The 22,477-nt window shown below is 44.1% G+C and overlaps 1 protein-coding gene across 1 annotated transcript; it reads left to right on the forward strand.

Annotated features, from left to right (window-relative positions):
* The first annotated feature begins 1,899 nt into the window (after positions 1 to 1,899).
* On the forward strand, positions 1,900 to 17,060 carry SOSTDC1 (sclerostin domain containing 1). The gene is made up of 2 exons (XM_073677267.1): positions 1,900 to 2,161; positions 15,172 to 17,060. The coding sequence occupies exons 1-2, from the start codon at positions 1,960 to 1,962 to the stop codon at positions 15,609 to 15,611; spliced, it is 642 nt and encodes a 213-aa protein (XP_073533368.1). The 5' UTR covers positions 1,900 to 1,959; the 3' UTR covers positions 15,612 to 17,060.
* Positions 17,061 to 22,477: the final 5,417 nt, after the last annotated feature.

Here is a 22,477-nt window from a genome sequence, read left to right on the forward strand (position 1 = left end):
GCCACAGCAGATACACCAGGTGTTTAGGTTCTGTTATTCTGGATGCAATCTGTTTAGCATAACACAGGTGTTTTCATTTACTCATTTGTCTGCCTTATCACCTTCTGGGTGCAGCTTTATATACTTTCCCCCTGCTGGTGTTTCCTGCTGGTGATAGTCTCATCTTGGTGAGAAGGTAACAACTGTTGGCGCAATTATTAGAAGATGGAAAAAAACACAAATGACGGTCAATCTTCCTCGGTCTGGGGCTCCATGCAAGATCTCGCCTTGTGAGGTAAGGATGATTCTGAGAAAGGCAAGGAATCAGCTCAGAACTACACGGGAGGACCTGGTCACTGAACTGAAGAGAGCTGGGACCACAGTCTCAAACATTACCGTTAGTAACACACTACGCCTTCATGGATTAAAATCCTGCAGGGCACGCAAGGTCCCCCTGCACATGCCAGCACATGTCCAGGCCCGTTTTAAGTTTGCTAACGACCATCTGAATGATCCAGAGGAGACATGGGAGAAGGTCATGTGGTCAGAGAAGACCAAAATAGAACTTTTTGGTATCAACTCCACTTGCTGTGTTTGGATGAAGAAGAAGGATGAGTACAACCCCAAGAACACCATCCCAACAGTGAAGCATGGTGGGGGAAGATCATACTTTGGGGTTACTTTTCTGCAAAGGGGACAGGACAACTGCACCATTTTGAAAGGAGGATGGATGGGGTCATGAATCGGGAGATTTTTGGCCCATTGAAGATGGATGGTGGCTGGGTCTTCCAGCATGACAATGACCCGAAACACACAGCCAAGGCAACTAAGGAGTGGCTCCGTAAGAAGCATTTCAAGGTCCTGGAGTGGCCTAGCCAGTCTCTAGACATAAACCCAATAGAAAATCTTTGGAGGGAGCTGAAACTCAATGTTGCTCAGCGACAGCCCCGAAGCCTGAAAGATCTGGAGAAGATCTGTATGGAGGAGAAGGAGGGGGCCAAAATCCCTGCTGTAGTGTGTGCAAACCTGGTCAAGAACTACAGGAAACGTCTGACCTCTGGAATTGTAACAAAGGTTTCTGCAACAAATATTAAGTTATATTTTTCTATTGTATCAAATACTTATTTCATGCAAGAAAATGCTAATTAATTATGTAAAAATCCTACAATGTGATTTTCTGGATTTTTTTTAGATTCTGCCTCTCACAGGTGAAGTGACCTACGATAAAAATTACAGACCTCTCCATTCTTTGTAGGTGGGAAAACTTGCAAAATCAGCAGTGTATCAAATACTTATTTCCCCCACTGTATGCCCTATATATAACTATACCATATATGCAGGGTATGTGCCCTATAGATAGCTGTACCCTATATGTGCCCTGTGTATATAGACCCTACAGTTATCTGTGCCTATGCTGTATACACAGGCTGCACCATTTTGGCCATTTTGAGCCCGGCAGAGCACACAAGCTCCTCTAGTTTTGTCCCTGTGCGCTATTTCCTTCTGGTATCAGCCAGTTATGTCCCTGATCCATGTCACCAGGATCCATAGATCTGCACTGACCCCCCCCCCCCTCTTCTTTATTGCAAAAGCCTTATGAGAAGTGGCTGATAACAGAGAGCAATACACTCTTACATTTTTCTTAAAGCAACAGAACTATTTTGAACTTCTTTTCTTCTTCATCTCTTAGCCCCATGCTCTCACAGGCGCAGGGACCCTCTAATACCTGGGACCAAACATTTGCAGAGTTGGGGACATCTCCTGGGAGAGGTGACATGGGACTGCAGATGAAGCTGCACATTAACCCTCAGAGTCCTGGCCCCCATCCAGCCTCAGCTCTGCTACATCGGTCCTGTCTGGGCTGTGACTCTGCAGCTTCCTCCCATTTCCTTGTGATCCCTCCCAGTCTCCAGCCCTGCAGAAGGTATATAAGGCCTCGTCCACACAGGAGCGGTTCACAGCGCAAGCAGCAGCCTCACCATGGTCCTCCCCAGCCTCCACTGCTGCCTCCTCTACCTGCTCTGCTGCCTCTTTAAGAGCTGCCAGTCCTTTAAGAACGACGCCACGGAGATCCTGTACTCCCATGTGGATAAGCGGCTGGTGCCCGGCGCCAACAGCAGCGCCATCAACCAGGCGAGGAACGGGGGCCGCCACCCTGCGACCCCCACCCTGGACAGGACAAGTAAGTCACGGGGGACTGCAACTCCCAGCATGCCAGACATTCTCAGGGGGTATTTCACATTAGCCGGAAAGGGGGAACAACTCTGCTTAATATTTGCCTCCTTTCCATAGAAAAAAATGGAAAGTGCATGAATAGCAATTCCCTAAAATACATGAACAGGATTAACTCTGAGGAGGAGGGGGGTCCTCTACTGTGGGATGGATAAACCTAGTACAGAGAAGACCCCACCTAAAGGAATAATTCCAATACCCATAGGAAGGGGGCTGCGCAATGGCTGCAGAATATATGAGAAAACTGCATGAATAGCAATTCCCTAATACATATCTATGATCAGGATTAGCTCTGAGGAGGAGGGGGGTCCTCTACTGTGGGATGGATAAACCTAGTACAGAGGAGATCCCACCTAAAGGAATAATTCCAATACCCATAGGAAGGGGGCTGCGCAATGGCTGCAGAATATATGAGGAAACTGCATGAATAGCAATCTCTTATATATATATATAATGTATTAGAATTGCCCATTAATTGGGAATAAGGAGGGGGTCCTCTACTTTGGGGATGGAAGGAGCAATTCCAGTACCCATAGGGAGGGGGCTGCCCAATGATAGCAGAATATATAAGAAAAGTGCATAAATAGCAATCCCCTAATATATACATGTATTATTGGAATCGCCCGTTAATTGAGAAGGAGGGTCCTCTACTTTGGGGATGGGTAAATCTAGCAGAGGTAAGCTCCCGCCTAACGGAGCAATTCCATTTTTTTAGCATGATACAACTGCTTAAATAGCAATCCCCTAATATATATAGTGCCAGAATTAGCTCTGAGGAGGGGTCCTCTACAGTGGGATGGATAAACCTAGTACAAGTACGTTCCCACCTAAGGGTCCAATTCCCATAGGGAAGGGAGTTGCCCAATTTTTGAAGAATATGTAAGAAAACTGCATAAATTGCAATTCCCTACTATATATATATATATATATATATATATATATATATATATATATATTATTAGCATCAGCCATTAATTTGGAAGGGAGAGATCTACTTTGGAAGGGTAAATCTAGCACATGTAAGCTCCCACCTAAAGGAGCAATTCCATTTATTGTTGCATGATACAACTGCTTAAATAGCAGTTCACAACGGGACGACCCTGTTATATCATGTGGAAATATCATAGCAAAACAGTGCATATGTAGCAGAGCTGAATTTGTAAGAACTCTTCTTGTAGTAGGTTTACCTGCAGTCCTATGCAAAAAATAAGAGAGTTGAGTTTGCCACGGGCACGACACATGGTGATAATGTGATATACATGTTTTTACATAGGACTGCACAATTCAAAGACCATACAGCCTGATGACAAATTCAGCTCTGCTACATCTATATGCGATTAATTACTTTTTATCCTGCTGCATTGCCTATATGGAGATGTAGTGATTGCAGGGTTGATCCTATGATTGGGCTGTCATGTGAGTGCATTGTACCCTCCAGTCATATCCCCCCACACAATGTCTCCCCTCCCCCCATGCACTATATAATATTACCCTCCGCACACATTTATATGACAATGAGCAGAGATTTCCCACTGACTTCTCCGGCCCATAGAAAAATCACACAATAGGAACATAACCCTGACACCCCGGTCCCAGGATATGGGAAAACTGCTGGTGTGGATCATGTTGCAGGTACTAAGGGCTGTAAAACCTGCACCGATGTAGCAGAGCCGAGTCTGTTAGATGGGACAAGGCTAAGATTTCTATGTACAGCAGAGCTGAGATGGCCAGAGGCAGCAAAACTGAGTTTGTCGCATGCAAAGAGTTGTATTCCTCAGATGCAGCTGAGCAGAATCAGCCGGATGTTGTAGAGATGAGTTTGTCAAATGCAGCAGATCAGAGCTTCCCCGATGTAGCAGAGGCAAATTACCCAGGCGCAATACTCCTGAGTTTGTTATACATAAAGCTCAGTAAATATAATTAAATGCAGATTCTGAGCTGTGCATATGTAGCAGAACTGAGTTTGTAACATGACCTGATGCACTTTAGATGAGTTGCCAGAAGCAATGTGTCAGAGCTTTCCAGATGTAGCAGAGCTAAATTACCCAAGGACTGTAAAACTCAGTTTGTGGCATTGAGCCTTTTACAACTATCTGGATGAAGCAGAGCAGATGATGCCTTCCTATATTTAGAAGAGCTAAGTTTGTCACATGAAGAGTTAAACTTCTCAGGAGCAACACAGCAGAGCAGTGGAGTTTGCCATGTGCAGCAGGTTTGAGCTTTGTAGATGTAGCAGAGCTAAGTTACAAAAGTGTAAAAGAACTGAGTTTGTGCCAAGCAGAACCACATAGTGCAGCAGAATAGAAGTGGGTAGCTCTGCTACATCTAGCAAGTTCAGCTATGTTTCATCTGGCATTATCAGCTCAGCTACATGTGTTCAGCTCTGCTTTTCTGCAAAAAAAAAATAGTTTTCCAAATGCAGAAAAGCAGAGCTTTCCAAATGCAGATGCAGCTGAGCTCAACCAATGCAGCAGAGCTGACAATGTCAGACGCAGCAGACCTGAACCCATGCAGCAGAGCTGAACCCGTGCAGCAGAGCTAACAATGCCAGATGCAGCAGAGCTGAACCCACGCAGCAGAGCTGACAATGCCAGATGCAGCAGAGCTGAACCCGTGCAGCAGAGCTGACAATGCCAGATGCAGCAGAGCTGAACCCATGCTGCAGAGCTGACAATGCCAGATGCAGCAGAGCTGAACCCATGCAGCAGAGCTGAACCCGTGCAGCAGAGCTGACAATGCCAGATGCAGCAGAGATGAACCCATGCTGCAGAGCTGACAATGCCAGATGCAGCAGAGCTGAACCCATGCAGCAGAGCTGAACCCATGCAGCAGAGCTGAACCCGTGCAGCAGAGCTGACAATGCCAGATGCAGCAGAGCTGAACCCATGCAGCAGAGCTGACAATGCCAGATGCAGCAGAGCTGAACCCATGCAGCAGAGCTGACAATGCCAGATGCAGCAGAGCTGAACCCGTGCAGCAGAGCTGACAATGCCAGATGCAGCAGAGCTGAACTTGCTAGATGTAGCAGAGCCTGGATAGCAGGGTACTGCAGTACTGAGCCTCCCAGACTCACAGAAAGGCGCTTTACAGATTCAGCAGTGCTGAAATGGCCTGATGTAGCAGGGCTGAGTTTGCTCCTGTACATGCCTATGGTACCAGCTACAACAGAGCTGTCTGTCATTGCATGTCTCTCAGTGATCACACACAGAACTGCAGGTTATTACTCTGTATATTTCCATCTGAGCACAGACCAGAGGTCGGATATAGAAAGAGACAGACGAGGAACAAGTATTGTGTCTTCTATGATGGTAGTAAAGGGCAGGATGGAGCCTTCTCAAAATGGTATTTCTTTTTGTTTTGTCAAACAGGCTATGCTAGTGTTCTATGTTATCAGCCATTAACTGTAACATCGGGATGGATATTAAGAGGTCGGGATCTGAGGGGCCCAAATAATTACAAACAAGAAATCTTGAATTTGGCATTTATAGCTTAATATAATGTCTTTAGAAATGTAGTGGAACTAGTGATGTCATTAACCTGGAGTAGTGAGACTAGTGATGTCATCACCTGGTGCAATGGGACTAGTGATGTCATCGCCTGGGTCAGTGGGACTAGTGATGTCATCGCCTGGGTCAGTGGGACTAGTGATGTCATCGCCTGGGTCAGTTAGACTAGTGCATTGCCTGGGTCAGTGGGACTAGTGATGTCATTACCTAGAGTAGTGGGACTAGTGATGTCATTCCCTGGTTCAGTGGGACTAGTGATGTCATCGCCTGGTTCAGTGGGACTAGTGATGTCATCGCCTGGGTCAGTGGGACTAGTGCATTGCCTCGTGCAGTGGGACTAGTGATGTCATTACCTGGAGTAGTGGGACTAGTGATGTCATTCCCTGGTGCAATGGGACTAGTGATGTCATCGCCTGGTTCAGTGGGACTAGTGATGTCATCGTCTGCTTCAGTGGGACTAGTGCATTGCCTTGTTCAGTGGGACTAGTGCATTGCCTGGTTCAGTGGGACTAATGATGTCATCACCTGGTGCAGTGGGACTAGTGATATCATCTTGTGGTGCAGTGACATCACTGGAAGTGATATATTTAGTTCACCAACTACCTTTCAGTATAAAGTAATATAAGAATATCCCATGTGCTCCATCATCTGCATGGGATGGAAGCGCGGGCCATGTGTCTAACACCTTTACCATCAGTATAATGGTATAGTACCAGGTGGCAGAGCCGGATTGCGCCGGACCTGTGGCGCTGTCATGATGCACTATGCAGAACCAAGTAGTTAAAGGGCTATAATAAAAAGTATCATAAAAAGTTCTGCAATGTTCCAATGTGCTGAGTGTTTAACTACCTTCTTATAATAGATCTCTGCTTGTTGTTAGTAAATATGAATAGTCTCATTTACAGCCAGATATAATGTATCCAACACAATCCAGTCCGGACAATCCTCCGTCAGAAGCTCAATGTTCTCTTCTGTCTTGTTCGTTACAATGTTTCAGTGCAGACAGCATGTGTCCAGGCTCTTTAGAAGCATAGATTGTGAACTTGTAGATGAATTAAAACACCAAGTCTGTGAGAAAGATTTACATAAACTAGAAATCCTCTTGTCAAGGGACTCTTTAATTGATAATTGCAGTCCTATGTAAATCTTTCTTTACATGGACACAATAAATATAATGTTATCAAAAGATGTTACAATGTAACAGATGACAGAGGAAAGGTTCATGTCTCTTGTTACATGCGCTCCATGTCTGGAAGTCATGCTTGTCTCCACTCATCCTCCATGTAGCAGAGCTGACTTTTTTCAGACATTTTCCATTGTGAAACGAAATTACTGTATAAAAAAAGTTCTACTACTTTGTAATATACTTTGTGGTTCATTTCCTCATAGATGTCAAGATGTCTGCTTGTTGTCAATGAATGAAAATATAGCAGCAGAGCTCATTAGGAGAGCGCTGTCCCAAGCTCTGCACCTGGTCTAGCACATTATATATTCTTTTTTTTAATTCATTGCAGCAATCAGAGATCTTTAATATGGTGAAGACTGGAGATACAGACCATAGTAATAAAGTTAGAGCACAGTCATTATTTTATTTACCTGGGGCTGCACTGGGAGGAAAGTTTTCTAATTATCAGTGATGCTTTAGGTTTCTTGATACCTCCCTAATGTCCCACTTTTGAGAAAGTCCGTGCTGTTGACCCATAAAGTCCGGCCATATAACACTCTGGAAGCAACCATGTATAATTCCATTGGTGCAACCATGTATAATTCCATTGGTTAGCTTGTTCTAACCTGACAATACCTTTAAATCTGACTTGGCTCTGCTACATCTGTCTGAATCAGAACACTGGACAGACTCAGCTTTGCTACACATGTAAAACCCGGCTCTGCTCAGATTCCAGTTACTTGATCTGAGACTCTGTACTGTCATATCTGTGGGTCTGGACTCTGAAACATCTGACAAATTCAGCCTTGCTACATCAGACTGGACTGCTATAGTAAGCTCTGTTAAATATGACTTGTCAGATTTCGCTCTGCTACATATGTCAGACTCAGCAAATTTATACTAAGCGTTGTTAAATCTGATTTGGCTCTGCTACATCCAGGGCTGTGGAGTCGGAGTCAGTGTCCATTTTGGTGGAGTTGGAGTCGGTATAAAATGGACCGGCTCAAACTCCTAAAATATATAATAAATTGGGTGCAGTAGTTCAATGCAGTTTGTGGGTAATATTTTTTCATAAGTATTTGGTAAAGTTATGAAATGTTCTATAAATGTCTGTCCTATTCCTGATTTCAGGGTCTAGACTTTTAGCTGAGATGAATCAGTGCTGCAGTAAATGTATCACTTAAACATGAGCCGTGTATGAGGGAGTCGGAGTCGAGGTTTCTCTTACTTACTCCACCGCCCTGGCTACATCTACCTGGCCTGGCTCTGCTACATCTGTCAAACATGGCTCTGCTATATCTGTTGTACTTGGTTCTGCCACATCTGTAATTCAGCTCTGCTAAATCAGTGTTACTTAACAATACTATATATTAAGCACTATTAAATCTGACCCAGCTCTGCTTCTTCTGTCAGACAGACTGGGCTCTGCTACCTCTGTCAGACTGGGCTCTGCTACCTCTGTCAGACTGGGCTCTGCTACCTCTGTCAGACTGGGCTCTGCTACATTTGTCAGACTGGGCTCTGCTACCTCTGTCAGACTGGGCTCTGCTACCTCTGTCAGACTGGGTTCTGCTTCCTGTGTCAGACTGAACTCTGCTACCTGTGTCAGACTGGGCTCTGCTACCTGTGTCAGACTGGGCTCTGCTACCTCTGTCAGACTGGATTCTGCTACCTCTGTCAGACTGGATTCTGCTACCTCTGTCAGACTGGGTTCTGCTACCTCTGTCAGACTGGGTTCTGCTACCTCTGTCAGACTGGGTTCTGCTACATGTGTCAGACTGGGCTCTGCTACCTGTGTCAGACTGGGCTCTGCTACCTCTGTCAGACTGGGCTCTGCTACCTCTGTCAGACTGGGTTCTGCTACCTCTGTCAGACTGGGTTCTGCTACATGTGTCAGACTGGGCTCTGCTACATGTGTCAGACTGGGTTCTGCTACCTCTGTCAGACTGGATTCTGCTACCTGTGTCAGACTGGGCTCTGCTACATGTGTCAGACTGGGTTCTGCTACCTCTGTCAGACTGGGCTCTGCTACCTGTGTCAGAATGGGTTCTGCTACATGTGTCAGACTGGGTTCTGCTACCTCTGTCAGACTGGGCTCTGCTACATGTGTCAGACTGGGTTCTGCTACCTCTGTCAGACTAGGCTCTGCTACCTGTCTCAGAATGGGTTCTGCTACATGTGTCAGACTGGGTTCTGCTACCTCTGTCAGACTGGGTTCTGCTACCTCTGTCAGACTGGGTTCTGCTACCTCTGTCAGACTGGGCTCTGCTACCTCTGTCAGACTGGGCTCTGCTACATGTGTCAGACTGGGCTCTGCTACATGTGTCAGACTGGGCTCTGCTACCTCTGTCAGACTGGGCTCTGCTACATGTGTCAGACTGGGTTCTGCTACCTCTGTCAGACTAGGCTCTGCTACCTCTGTCAGACTGGGCTCTGCTACCTCTGTCAGACTGGACTCTGCTACATGTGTCAGAATGGGTTCTGCTACATGTGTCAGAATGGGTTCTGCTACATGTGTCAGACTGGGCTCTGCTACCTCTGTCAGACTGGGCTCTGCTACATGTGTCAGACTGGGTTCTGCTACCTCTGTCAGACTGGGTTCTGCTACCTCTGTCAGACTGGGCTCTGCTACCTCTGTCAGACTGGGCTCTGCTACCTCTGTCAGACTGGGTTCTGCTACCTCTGTCAGACTGGGCTCTGCTACCTCTGTCAGACTGGGCTCTGCTACCTCTGTCAGACTGGGCTCTGCTACATATGTCAGACTGGGTTCTGCTACCTCTGTCAGACTGGGCTCTGCTACATATGTCAGACTGGGTTCTGCTACCTCTGTCAGACTGGGCTCTGCTACCTCTGTCAGACTGGGCTCTGCTACCTCTGTCAGACTGGGCTCTGCTACCTCTGTCAGACTGGGCTCTGCTACATATGTCAGACTGGGTTCTGCTACCTCTGTCAGACTGGGCTCTGCTACATATGTCAGACTGGGTTCTGCTACCTCTGTCAGACTGGGCTCTGCTACCTCTGTCAGACTGGGCTCTGCTACCTCTGTCAGACTGGGCTCTGCTACATGTGTCAGACTGGGCTCTGCTACATGTGTCAGAATGGGTTCTGCTACATGTGTCAGACTGGGCTCTGCTACATGTGTCAGACTGGGCTCTGCTACATGTGTCAGACTGGGCTCTGCTACCTCTGTCAGACTGGGCTCTGCTACCTCTGTCAGACTGGGCTCTGCTACCTCTGTCAGACTGGGCTCTGCTACATGTGTCAGACTGGGTTCTGCTACCTCTGTCAGACTGGGCTCTGCTACCTCTGTCAGACTGGGCTCTGCTACCTCTGTCAGACTGGGCTCTGCTACCTCTGTCAGACTGGGCTCTGCTACATGTGTCAGACTGGGTTCTGCTACCTCTGTCAGACTGGGCTCTGCTACCTCTGTCAGACTGGGTTCTGCTACCTCTGTCAGACTGGGTTCTGCTACCTCTGTCAGACTGGGTTCTGCTACATGTGTCAGACTGGGTTCTGCTACCTCTGTCAGACTAGGCTCTGCTACCTGTGTCAGAATGGGTTCTGCTACATATGTCAGACTGGGTTCTGCTACCTCTGTCAGACTGGGTTCTGCTACCTCTGTCAGACTGGGCTCTGCTACCTCTGTCAGACTGGGCTCTGCTACCTCTGTCAGACTGGGCTCTGCTACATGTGTCAGACTGGGCTCTGCTACCTCTGTCAGACTGGGCTCTGCTACATGTGTCAGACTAGGCTCTGCTACCTCTGTCAGACTGGGCTCTGCTACCTCTGTCAGACTGGGCTCTGCTACATGTGTCAGAATGGGTTCTGCTACATGTGTCAGACTGGGCTCTGCTACCTCTGTCAGACTGGGCTCTGCTACATGTGTCAGACTGGGTTCTGCTACCTCTGTCAGACTGGGCTCTGCTACCTCTGTCAGACTGGGCTCTGCTACCTCTGTCAGACTGGGTTCTGCTACCTCTGTCAGACTGGGCTCTGCTACCTCTGTCAGACTGGGCTCTGCTACCTCTGTCAGACTGGGCTCTGCTACCTCTGTCAGACTGGGCTCTGCTACATATGTCAGACTGGGTTCTGCTACCTCTGTCAGACTGGGCTCTGCTACATATGTCAGACTGGGTTCTGCTACCTCTGTCAGACTGGGCTCTGCTACCTCTGTCAGACTGGGCTCTGCTACCTCTGTCAGACTGGGCTCTGCTACATGTGTCAGAATGGGCTCTGCTACATGTGTCAGAATGGGTTCTGCTACATGTGTCAGACTGGGCTCTGCTACATGTGTCAGACTGGGCTCTGCTACCTCTGTCAGACTGGGCTCTGCTACCTCTGTCAGACTGGGCTCTGCTACCTCTGTCAGACTGGGCTCTGCTACCTCTGTCAGACTGGGCTCTGCTACCTCTGTCAGACTGGGCTCTGCTACCTCTGTCAGACTGGGCTCTGCTACCTCTGTCAGACTGGGCTCTGCTACCTCTGTCAGACTGGGCTCTGCTACATGTGTCAGACTGGGTTCTGCTACCTCTGTCAGACTGGGTTCTGCTACCTCTGTCAGACTGGGCTCTGCTACCTCTGTCAGACTGGGCTCTGCTACCTCTGTCAGACTGGGCTCTGCTACATGTGTCAGACTGGGTTCTGCTACCTCTGTCAGACTGGGCTCTGCTACATGTGTCAGACTGGGTTCTGCTACCTCTGTCAGACTGGGCTCTGCTACCTCTGTCAGACTGGGTTCTGCTACCTCTGTCAGACTGGGTTCTGCTACCTCTGTCAGACTGGGCTCTGCTACCTCTGTCAGACTGGGCTCTGCTACCTCTGTCAGACTGGGCTCTGCTACCTCTGTCAGACTGGGCTCTGCTACATGTGTCAGACTGGGTTCTGCTACCTCTGTCAGACTGGGCTCTGCTACCTCTGTCAGACTGGGCTCTGCTACCTCTGTCAGACTGGGCTCTGCTACCTCTGTCAGACTGGGCTCTGCTACATGTGTCAGACTGGGTTCTGCTACCTCTGTCAGACTGGGCTCTGCTACCTCTGTCAGACTGGGTTCTGCTACCTCTGTCAGACTGGGTTCTGCTACATGTGTCAGACTGGGCTCTGCTACATGTGTCAGACTGGGTTCTGCTACCTCTGTCAGACTAGGCTCTGCTACCTGTGTCAGAATGGGTTCTGCTACATGTGTCAGACTGGGTTCTGCTACCTCTGTCAGACTGGGCTCTGCTACCTCTGTCAGACTGGGCTCTGCTACATGTGTCAGACTGGGCTCTGCTACCTCTGTCAGACTGGGCTCTGCTACATGTGTCAGACTGGGTTCTGCTACCTCTGTCAGACTAGGCTCTGCTACCTCTGTCAGACTGGGCTCTGCTACCTCTGTCAGACTGGGCTCTGCTACATGTGTCAGACTGGGCTCTGCTACCTCTGTCAGACTGGGCTCTGCTACATGTGTCAGACTGGGTTCTGCTACCTCTGTCAGACTGGGCTCTGCTACATGTGTCAGACTGGGTTCTGCTACCTCTGTCAGACTGGGCTCTGCTACCTCTGTCAGACTGGGCTCTGCTACCTCTGTCAGACTGGGCTCTGCTACATGTGTCAGACTGGGCTCTGCTACCTCTGTCAGAATGGGTTCTGCTACATGTGTCAGACTGGGCTCTGCTACCTCTGTCAGACTGGGCTCTGCTACATGTGTCAGACTGGGTTCTGCTACCTCTGTCAGACTGGGCTCTGCTACCTCTGTCAGACTGGGCTCTGCTACCTCTGTCAGACTGGGCTCTGCTACCTCTGTCAGACTGGGCTCTGCTACCTCTGTCAGACTGGGCTCTGCTACCTCTGTCAGACTGGGCTCTGCTACCTCTGTCAGACTGGGCTCTGCTACATATGTCAGACTGGGTTCTGCTACCTCTGTCAGACTGGGCTCTGCTACATATGTCAGACTGGGTTCTGCTACCTCTGTCAGACTGGGCTCTGCTACCTCTGTCAGACTGGGCTCTGCTACCTCTGTCAGACTGGGCTCTGCTACATGTGTCAGAATGGGCTCTGCTACATGTGTCAGAATGGGTTCTGCTACATGTGTCAGACTGGGCTCTGCTACATGTGTCAGACTGGGCTCTGCTACCTCTGTCAGACTGGGCTCTGCTACCTCTGTCAGACTGGGCTCTGCTACCTCTGTCAGACTGGGTTCTGCTACCTCTGTCAGACTGGGCTCTGCTACCTCTGTCAGACTGGGCTCTGCTACATGTGTCAGACTGGGTTCTGCTACCTCTGTCAGACTAGGCTCTGCTACCTGTGTCAGAATGGGTTCTGCTACATGTGTCAGACTGGGTTCTGCTACCTCTGTCAGACTGGGCTCTGCTACCTCTGTCAGACTGGGTTCTGCTACCTCTGTCAGACTGGGTTCTGCTACCTCTGTCAGACTGGGCTCTGCTACCTCTGTCAGACTGGGCTCTGCTACCTCTGTCAGACTGGGCTCTGCTACATGTGTCAGACTGGGCTCTGCTACCTCTGTCAGACTGGGTTCTGCTACCTCTGTCAGACTGGGCTCTGCTACCTCTGTCAGACTGGGCTCTGCTACCTCTGTTAGACTGGGCTCTGCTACATGTGTCAGACTGGGCTCTGCTACATGTGTATGTCAGGAGCTGCGGTAATAGCTGTTTCCACTCTCACCTGTCTGTGACACTTCTGAAATGTCAGGAATGATTGGAGACGTGAAAGGCTTTGATTTGGCTCCAGCGTTTCTTTGCACTTCCTGGCTGACTATTCCCGGGCCCCGGGGCCTTTGGCAGATATAAACATATAGAGGTTTTATTGAGTTTTCTGGCACCCAGCGCTCGCCCCCCAGGGGCCTACCACCAACCTGAATCTGTCTGACGAGGGGGAGGGGAGAATTGGGATCGCAATGAACACAAATGAAATTTGGCTTCTTTCCATGGATCATTAATCATCAACAAGAAAAATTAAAAAGGTTTTGGCATCTTCTCACCTGAGTTATGAAATGTATAGATGGTGGCGAGGAACAGCGCGAACGAGTGGGAGAGAGGTGCGGGGGCGACCTATTGTCCTTAGCGGATTGCTCCCTATACAGCGGGGACTCGCCATCACTTTCATCACTTAAAGGACCGTGTCAGTTCCCAACTTGCCCGTTTTCCCCGTTGTCGTCTTTACCTGCGTCTCAGGTTTCATGCAAACATAATTAAGTCTGGATTTCGGAGGTCTGTCAGTGGGAGGTAATTGGTCATCACATCCACCGAGACCTGCAGATACATGCCCAGGGCACGGCTAGCTGTGTTACATCCTACCGCCATGGACTTTACACCTTGAGTTTCATTTAAGAATACAAAAAAAAAGTCCTAGAAAAATGTAGAAAATTCATTTGAAAAGTGAAAAATCTGCTAAATTGTATAATCCCTGCTCCCTAATCTGTTTCTGGGTTTGGGAAACTCCAGCTGATAGGACTCTCCAAATGATAGAGCGATGAATTTAAAGGAAATAGCTGCATCCAACAATTTTCTAGAATCTATTTTCTCTTTACGTTACACTGATTATTGTATGTCTCAAATTACATTGTTGCAACAATGTTACTGTCTACGGGAAAAAGGTCATCAACATCTATAGTTGCACAAATCCATGAGATGATTGCCCTTTATTTGCCCCATTCCCTGTTCATCCATACGGAGGTAGAAGACACCATAGAGGGGTAGATGCCTTGTTGACAGCAATACTCATTGGCCAATGGCCGCTGGTCTTCAGGGCAAACCTTTTTCTCGAATAGTCAGTCTGTACAGTAGGGATCCTTTCTGATGAGAAGTCCTCCTTACCCACCCATAATTGACTCATGATTGTTTTTACGGCTGGAACATCGGTCCATGGAAGGGTAATTCAATACTGTTTTCCAAGGGTCTACGGCAAAAAAAGTCAACTTCTGTAGTTGCCCAGATCCATGAGATGATTGCCCTTTATTTGCCCCATTCTCTGTTCATACATACAGAGGTAGAAGAGACCATAGAGGTGTAGATGCCATGTTGACACAAATTCTAATTGGCCATTGGCCACCGGTCTTCAGGCCAAAAATTTTTTTTAGAATAGTCAATCTGTGCTGTAGGGATCCTATCTGATGAAAAGTCCTCCTTACCTTCCCATAATTGGCTCACGATCGTTCTTTGGGCTGGAACATCGGTCCATGGAAGGGCAATTTAAGGACGTTTTCCAAGGCATTAATGGAATTGTTCATTAGGTCAACATATAAACCATCCTTGATCCGGTAATTAACCATTACTTTCATTGCTCTTTTTGTAGGTCATCATCAAGTTGGGTGTCGAGAGCTGAGATCCACCAAGTATATTTCCGATGGCCAGTGTACCAGCCTAAGACCCTTAAAGGAGCTTGTCTGTGCCGGAGAATGTCTTCCTCTACCTATTCTTCCCAACTGGATTGGAGGAGGTTATGGCTTGAAATATTGGAGTCGCCGAAGCACCCAGGAATGGAGATGTGTCAACGATAAGACGCGCACTCAACGCATCCAGCTCCAATGTGCGGATGGCACCACCAGAACCTACAAAGTCACCGTGGTCACTTCTTGCAAGTGCAAGCGATACACGAGGCAACACAACGAGTCCAGCCACAACTACGAAGGGGTGTCCCCTCTAAAACCTTCCCATGCTCACCAACATCATCATTCCCACAGCAACCGAGATAAGAAAAGACTAAGTAAGATCAGCAAATTCATATCCAGCTAGACCCGGGACGCTGGAACACAGCTCATGACTTTGTCCCCTAAGACTTGCAAAAAAAACATTTCCATTCTGTGAACCCCAATTCCAGAGGTCCGTTGGTTGAAAAGCTACAAAACATCCTTCAACGCACCGTGATTTATTTTTTTTTTTCAATTTGTTTTTAATACCCTAAGTTTTTTGAAGGACTGAAAAAATTTTTAAGAGAAAATTATAAATATTTGGGAAAAAATTGCAGAAGTTTTATCTTTAATTGCTATTGTGGACAGGGTCCAATGTGCTTTGGATAGATTTAAAAAGACAATAAAAAAAAGTTACAATTATTTATAAATCCCTTCTTTTATATCCTGAGGAATAGCCAAGCTAAAGTATGTTGTTATTTTTTTTTTAATTAATATAACCTTATTTAAAAAAATAAATAAATAAGGAAAATAGTCAATATGTTACAAATTGTAACCAACAGGTGTCATGACATATCCGGATACTCCAGTCATCAATATCTTCTTCATTCACAAGATTAAAAAAAATAATAATTTGTAATTTTTAGACAGCATGAAATTATGAAAATATGTGAAAGAAAATTAAAATAAGTTTAAAAAGTATTACTAAATGAAAAGTAGATGGCAATAATCTCACTTTCTCCTTTAAAAAAAAGGAATTATATAATATATATATATATATATATATATATATATATATACACACCACACACACACACATTATATATATATATATATATATCGGTATGTACATATATAATGATTTTTTTTTTACTTATTTCTCTATATAAACACATATATATATATATATATATGTATGTATGTATGTGTGTATATATAATGAAATAAGTAAAAAAATATTTTTTCAAATATATTTAGAAGTAAGTATCGTATTTGAAACTGTATATTTGTATATATATATATATATATATATATATATATATATACTGAATTTAAAATATTTCTAAATATTTTTAAATGTATAAATTAAAAAAAAATGAATTATATCATTCATTATTTTAGATAATTCAGAAATGTAAAAAAATCTGAATTAACTAAAATAATTCATGAACTATTTTTTTTTTTACTTACACATTTAAAAATAAATGTATATATTTTTTATTTCATTTTAAATGTATTATTTAAAAATATAAATGTAATAATTTCATGAATGATATTTAATTTAGAACAAAAAATATATATATATATATAAAATTGTTTAATCTGAATTAAGTAAAATAATTCATGAAATCATTAAAAATATATATATTTTTTAATTTTACATTTAACAATAAATATTTGAAATTCAGTTTCAAATACACAACATTGTAATTTTCAGATAACCTACAATAATTAAAATCTGATTTATTTTACTTGAAATCATTAAAAATAATTAAGTAATTCATAAATATATATTTCTAAAAAGAATGTTGCCAACAATGAAACTTTGAAAAGTTTCCTTTATTTTAATTTATTCCCTTATTTTTTTTTTTTAACAGAATTGTCGTTGAATACCTAAGCAACCTGTTGTGTATTACCAGGGTTAAATATTGGCAAATATAAATGAAAATTTAATTCAAATATTTATTATTCTCTGTTTGTTTCATGCGTGTCATGTCCCGTCTCGGGACGGTCACGGGTTTTCGTGGTCGGTGGCCTTCGTCCTCGGAGAGGTTCCTGTAGCTTTTGAATGTGTATTTTTTTACATTGTACAGTACATTATATGTCATACAGCATTTTTTTATGTATCAAAGTATTTTCTTACGCCTTGTAAGTAGAGCGCATTCCACGTTTGTGTAGATATTGTAAAATAATTCTGTAGTATTTGTGGTATATTTTTATTGTTGTATTTTATTAGTACAGGACACGTGTCTGAATGTTTATTAAAAAGCTATAATGTGCAATTGATATTTTACATCTGTGTTTGTGTTTATTTCTTCTTATGTTTGGGTTACTGTTCTGTTATGTAAACTCCGATAAGCTACAATGGAGAGAGGTGCGCTAATGCTTGAGCCACCTCAACTCCTCTTCTCTTGAGCAGGAGCCCATTCTGCTGGTAAGTGATAGATCCCACGTGTGGACTCCCTACTTATCAGTCATTTATGGCATAAAATATTGAGATGGTCTAGATAGGAAGGCCGCTTCAAAGTCAACCTTGCCAGCAGCATTGTTAGGGAGCAATCAGAGGTAGTGATGTATAGGTCACTGTTCAACAATAAAAACGATACCTATATCGTCCCGATCCATTGTTCCAGTGCAGAAAATCTGAAATTGTATCCATAAGAAAATAAGACTGCAAGTGCACTGACTGTAACAAGTGCACTTGCAGTCTGTGGCTCCAGTGCAGTTCTCCCCACCCGACGCTGTTCCTTACTGCTTGGTTGGCGGCGGAGACCGAAGCTGTTGTGTGTGACATTATCTACAAACAGCAGCCTCTGTTTGTGCCGTCAATCAAACTGGAAAATTGAAGAGAAGCCAAGGACTGCAAGTGCACCTGCAACACCCAGTGAACTTGCAGTCTAATTTATATATGAATAAAAGTACAGATTTCTTTGCAAAGAAGCAACAGATTGGGACAATATAGGTACCGTTTTAATTGCTAAACAATTACCTATACCTCACTACAGTATATACAGTTTGCTATTAAATATCTTATTCTAGAATGAAACATTATTTTAACTAGTAGGAATTCATTTTTTATTTGCAACAATCGTTACATAATCGCATTCATTCCATTTGTGTCAATAATTACTACGTATTAATAGGCTTTTGGGGAGACCCAGTAGAAGATTTTTTTTTATAAATGGTCCTTTGGTTAAAAATATGAACACTATTATTTATTATCTTACTCCTGTGCTGAGATACATCTACATCAATATCTACATACTGCCTGGATTGTGTATGTGTGTATATATGTGAGTGTTGATTCGGACAGTTCCGATCTTCCATTTGTACTATCTCAGTGTAGAAATAAGATTTTAGGAATCAGTTTTCGCATTATTAAAATACACTAAAAGGTCTTTTATAAAATGTGTAGTTCTGCTTGGTCGTCTACGACCATCAGAATAATCTCTGCGTCTAGTAACAGTTCAGATGTATACCGATACCTCAGCAAAGTTAGGCTTCTTTCAGTTTCAATTCACTTTTCTTGGCCAATATCTAATATCCTGGTGAAGGTTGATTAGCTAGTTGGGGACATGCTTATTTCCAGCACTTGGGCATAATGTGCTGCCAGCTAACCTCAGAAAGCTGCCTTGACAAAGGTTTCAGTGAGCATCCAATAATGGTACTGATAACAAACTTGCATATATCTGCATAAAAAAAAGTATAATTGGGCTCCAATGTTTATCAATCTTAACACAAAGGCCATTACTTTTAAACCTCCTGATGCAATGTTATGTCAAGTGGCCGCACACCCTGGAGAATCAACCTAGAAGAAGGGCCAATGCAAAGTCGCACGTGTCCTTCCACATATACTCACTTGACATCTCTCTGCTCTATCACATTCCTTCCTTTGTCTTCTGCCTCCGTCTTTTATGCGTCAGTGAAGTAACTACTTGCAGAATTTCCTCAAAAGGCTGTAAATGGAGAAATCATTGAATATATCCATACCTTATGAAACCAATTTTTGCATAATATTTTCAGTAATATATTAGTAGCCATTTTACTTGTTTTTTTTTTTATTTTTGTATTTCTTTATAGTTTTTTTTCTGCTTTCTGTCATTTCGTTTTATTTATTTTATTTTTAAAATATCGGCAAAATGATTTTTTTTTACTATTAGACAATACAGTATATATTCACAACAGTGATTGTCTGTCCATTGCCTTTATAAAGTGTATCTGAAGATAAATATTTAAACAGTTACATTTCTTCTTTCGATATTCGCCTTCTACTAACCTAAACTTGATATTTCCATCTAATTGTATAGTACTACCATAACTCCCAGGCATCGCAGCCACTATCTTGGATTTATGTTTGACTTTCGTCTTTTCTACACTCGCTATTAAATCACTTGTTCACACATGTCACATTCACCTCAAAATCATCTCTAGAACCCACATTTTTTTAAGCAAAAATTGATTCATTCTAGTCTTGATTATAGCAACTCAATACTAATTGGCATTCCTCTTTCCACTCCCCCTTCTCCAATTAATCCCAAATGCAGCAGCCAGGCCCATATTTCTGTCCAGCCACTACACTGATACCTCCACCCAGTGCCAGTCATTGCACTGGTTGCCCATGCACTACAGAAAGCAACATAAACTTATTACACTCACCCTATGTCTTTCTTGCCTGTCTACCACCCTTGCTGTACTTTCCACAGTGCTGCATTGCCCTACATCTCCTCCTCATCTCTACCACACTACCTGCTATCTCCATAGTGCTGCACTGCCCTAGATCTCCTCATCTCTGCTACCCTATCCTTCTTCTCCACAGTGCTGCATTGCCCTACATCTCCTTCTCATCTCTACCACTGTCTTCTCCATAGTGCTGCACTGCCCTACATCTCCTCCTCATATCTACCACCCTGACTTCTCTATAGTGCTGCACTGCCCTATATCTCTTCATATTTACCACCCTAACTGTCCTCTCCACTGTGATGTACTGCCTTAAATCTCCTCCTCTTCTCTGTCTACCACCTACCTGTCCTCTCCACAGAGCTGCACCGCCCTACATCTCCTCCTCATCTCTACCACCGTACTCGTCTTCTCTATAGTGTCGCACTGCGCTACATCTCCTCCTCATCTCTACCACCGTACTCATCTTCTCTATAGTGTCGCCCTGCCCTACAACTCCTACTCATCTCTACCATCCTATCCGTCTTCTCCACAGTGCTGCACCACCCTACATCTCCTCTTCTGTGTCTACTACCCTATCCATCCTCTCCCCATTGCTGCACTTCCCTACATCTTGTCTACCACCCGCTTTTTCTCATGATGAACCAGGTCTCTGGAATGCACTACCCCAGACAATTTTATTAATTCTACAGTTTTAAGCATGCCCTAAAACACCTTATTAGGCAGCCCTATTAGACAGTTACTAATTTGATTCTTTTACATTATTTCACAGAAACTGATTTCGTAACCCAACAGCAACCAGTACACTCCTTACACCCCAATGTCTGATTTTATACACCTTGAATGTAAAGTGCTGTGGAAAATGCTGGCAGGATAAAAATAAAGATTATTAGTGGAAGAGATGAACAAAAAGTAGAGGTGCCCCGAATAATCTATATCACATCTCCACTTGTTTCCACTTTTCCTTATGATTCATTGCTGTTGAGAAGCAACATTTCCATCCTCTACTGAACATAGCACACACTATCCAGAGGATCTGGCCTTCCCCTAGGAGCTTCATAGCAATCATAGGGGTTGCCCCTAAGATATTCATGTCCTTAATTTGTAGGGCTGGTTTCAGACAAGGACAGAAAATGCACTGAGCGAGGCCCAAAAGTTCTAGAAGACTATCAGAGTTGACACAGAGATGGAGAGCATCATTGCTAATGGACCAAGAAGTTTGAGGTTGGTGTTTCCGCAATCGTATGTAGGCATGATGGACATTTTGAGTTTTCCATATTGTACCTCAAACCTGAAAATATGCAGTAGTATATTGGCTATGTAGTTTAAGTACTATGGTGGATGTCTTTGGTGGCAGACTGGTCTCCAATGGGTCCGGCAGTGCTGGTAGTTGTTGACCTTCTCTCATGAGTTTGAACAGATATCTAAGTTTTTACATTTTTTGTAGAATTTTTTCCCCTCAGACCCATTAGGAAGGACTTCTACAATATAATCTAATGTTGCTCTTCTTAATGACCCCAGTGTTTTTAGTTAAGGGGAAAACTGATATCTCCGCACAGGTTCAGTCCTGGCTAAACATTAATTTTCAGAATTCCTGGAGACAGAAGTCTTCCTCTGCTCTTTGTATTTCATCTGTACATTTATGAGGTCTTGGAACCTACATTCCAGATACATAAACACGAGCCTCGGAGATGAAAGGGAGGATATTGTATATCGTCGCTTTAAAAAAAAAAATGCCTGTCTACGTCACGTGAACTTTTCTGTGCCCCCAATAAAAACCAAGAACAATAGAATAGAATTTTTATTTATTTTTTTTATCTTTGAGATGAATGAACTGTTAGTGGTTGTATCTTGATGGTTGGTATTTGGAAATCTGTTGAGACTTCCCATTGAGGGTATTAGGGGAGTGTAAAATAATGAACTTAGCAGGGTTTAAACTAGGAGGGTCTGACCGAATATCACTCATGGAGATAACATTCTTAATGTATTTATGAAGCTGACAGATATTTCCTGGAACAGCCGGAATCACATCCAAAGCTAATAGGCGTCTACATTTTTGCAGCTCGTGTATCATATTAGAGGAACTTTTCAAGCAAAATGAAAATTCTTTATTGACAGGAGTCTATTTGCCACTTGTGGATCCCGTTTTTGTAATATACAGCTAGGTCCAGAAATATTTGGACAGTGACTCAACTTTTGGCATTTTAGCTGTTTACCAAAACATATTCAAGATAAAGTTATATAATCAATATGGGCTTAAAGTGCCGACTCGCAGCTTTAATTTGAGGGTATTCACATCGTAATTGCATCAATGGATAGTGGGGATGGGTGATCAATAGCGCTGCCCAGGTATACCAATATCACCAAAGGATTCATCTTAAAATGTATTTAGTTGCTACGCATTTCGAAGCTGTTCAAGCCTCTTCATCAGGCAAAAATATATTGGTCACCATTATTAACTGGATGAGAGGTATGTGTCTTCCAGTAATATAGGCTGGATGTGAGCTCTGTGTGTCCTCCAGTAATATAGGCTGGATGTGAGGTCTGTGTGTCTCCCAGTAATATAGACTGGAT

This window comes from Phyllobates terribilis, unplaced genomic scaffold (genome assembly GCF_046119375.1).
Source record: "Phyllobates terribilis strain yellow unplaced genomic scaffold, ASM4611937v1 Scaffold_4__5_contigs__length_816908805, whole genome shotgun sequence".
Taxonomy (NCBI): Eukaryota; Metazoa; Chordata; class Amphibia; order Anura; family Dendrobatidae; genus Phyllobates; species Phyllobates terribilis.

Excerpts from the sequence above, each read along its gene's own strand:
- SOSTDC1 (XM_073677267.1), top strand. The coding sequence starts at position 1,960 with ATGGTCCTCCCCAGCCTCCACTGCTGCCTCCTCTACCTGCTCTGCTGC. Across the intron at positions 2,162-15,171 it reads CCCCACCCTGGACAGGACAA|GTCATCATCAAGTTGGGTGT; the intron begins GTAAGTCACGGG and ends CTCTTTTTGTAG.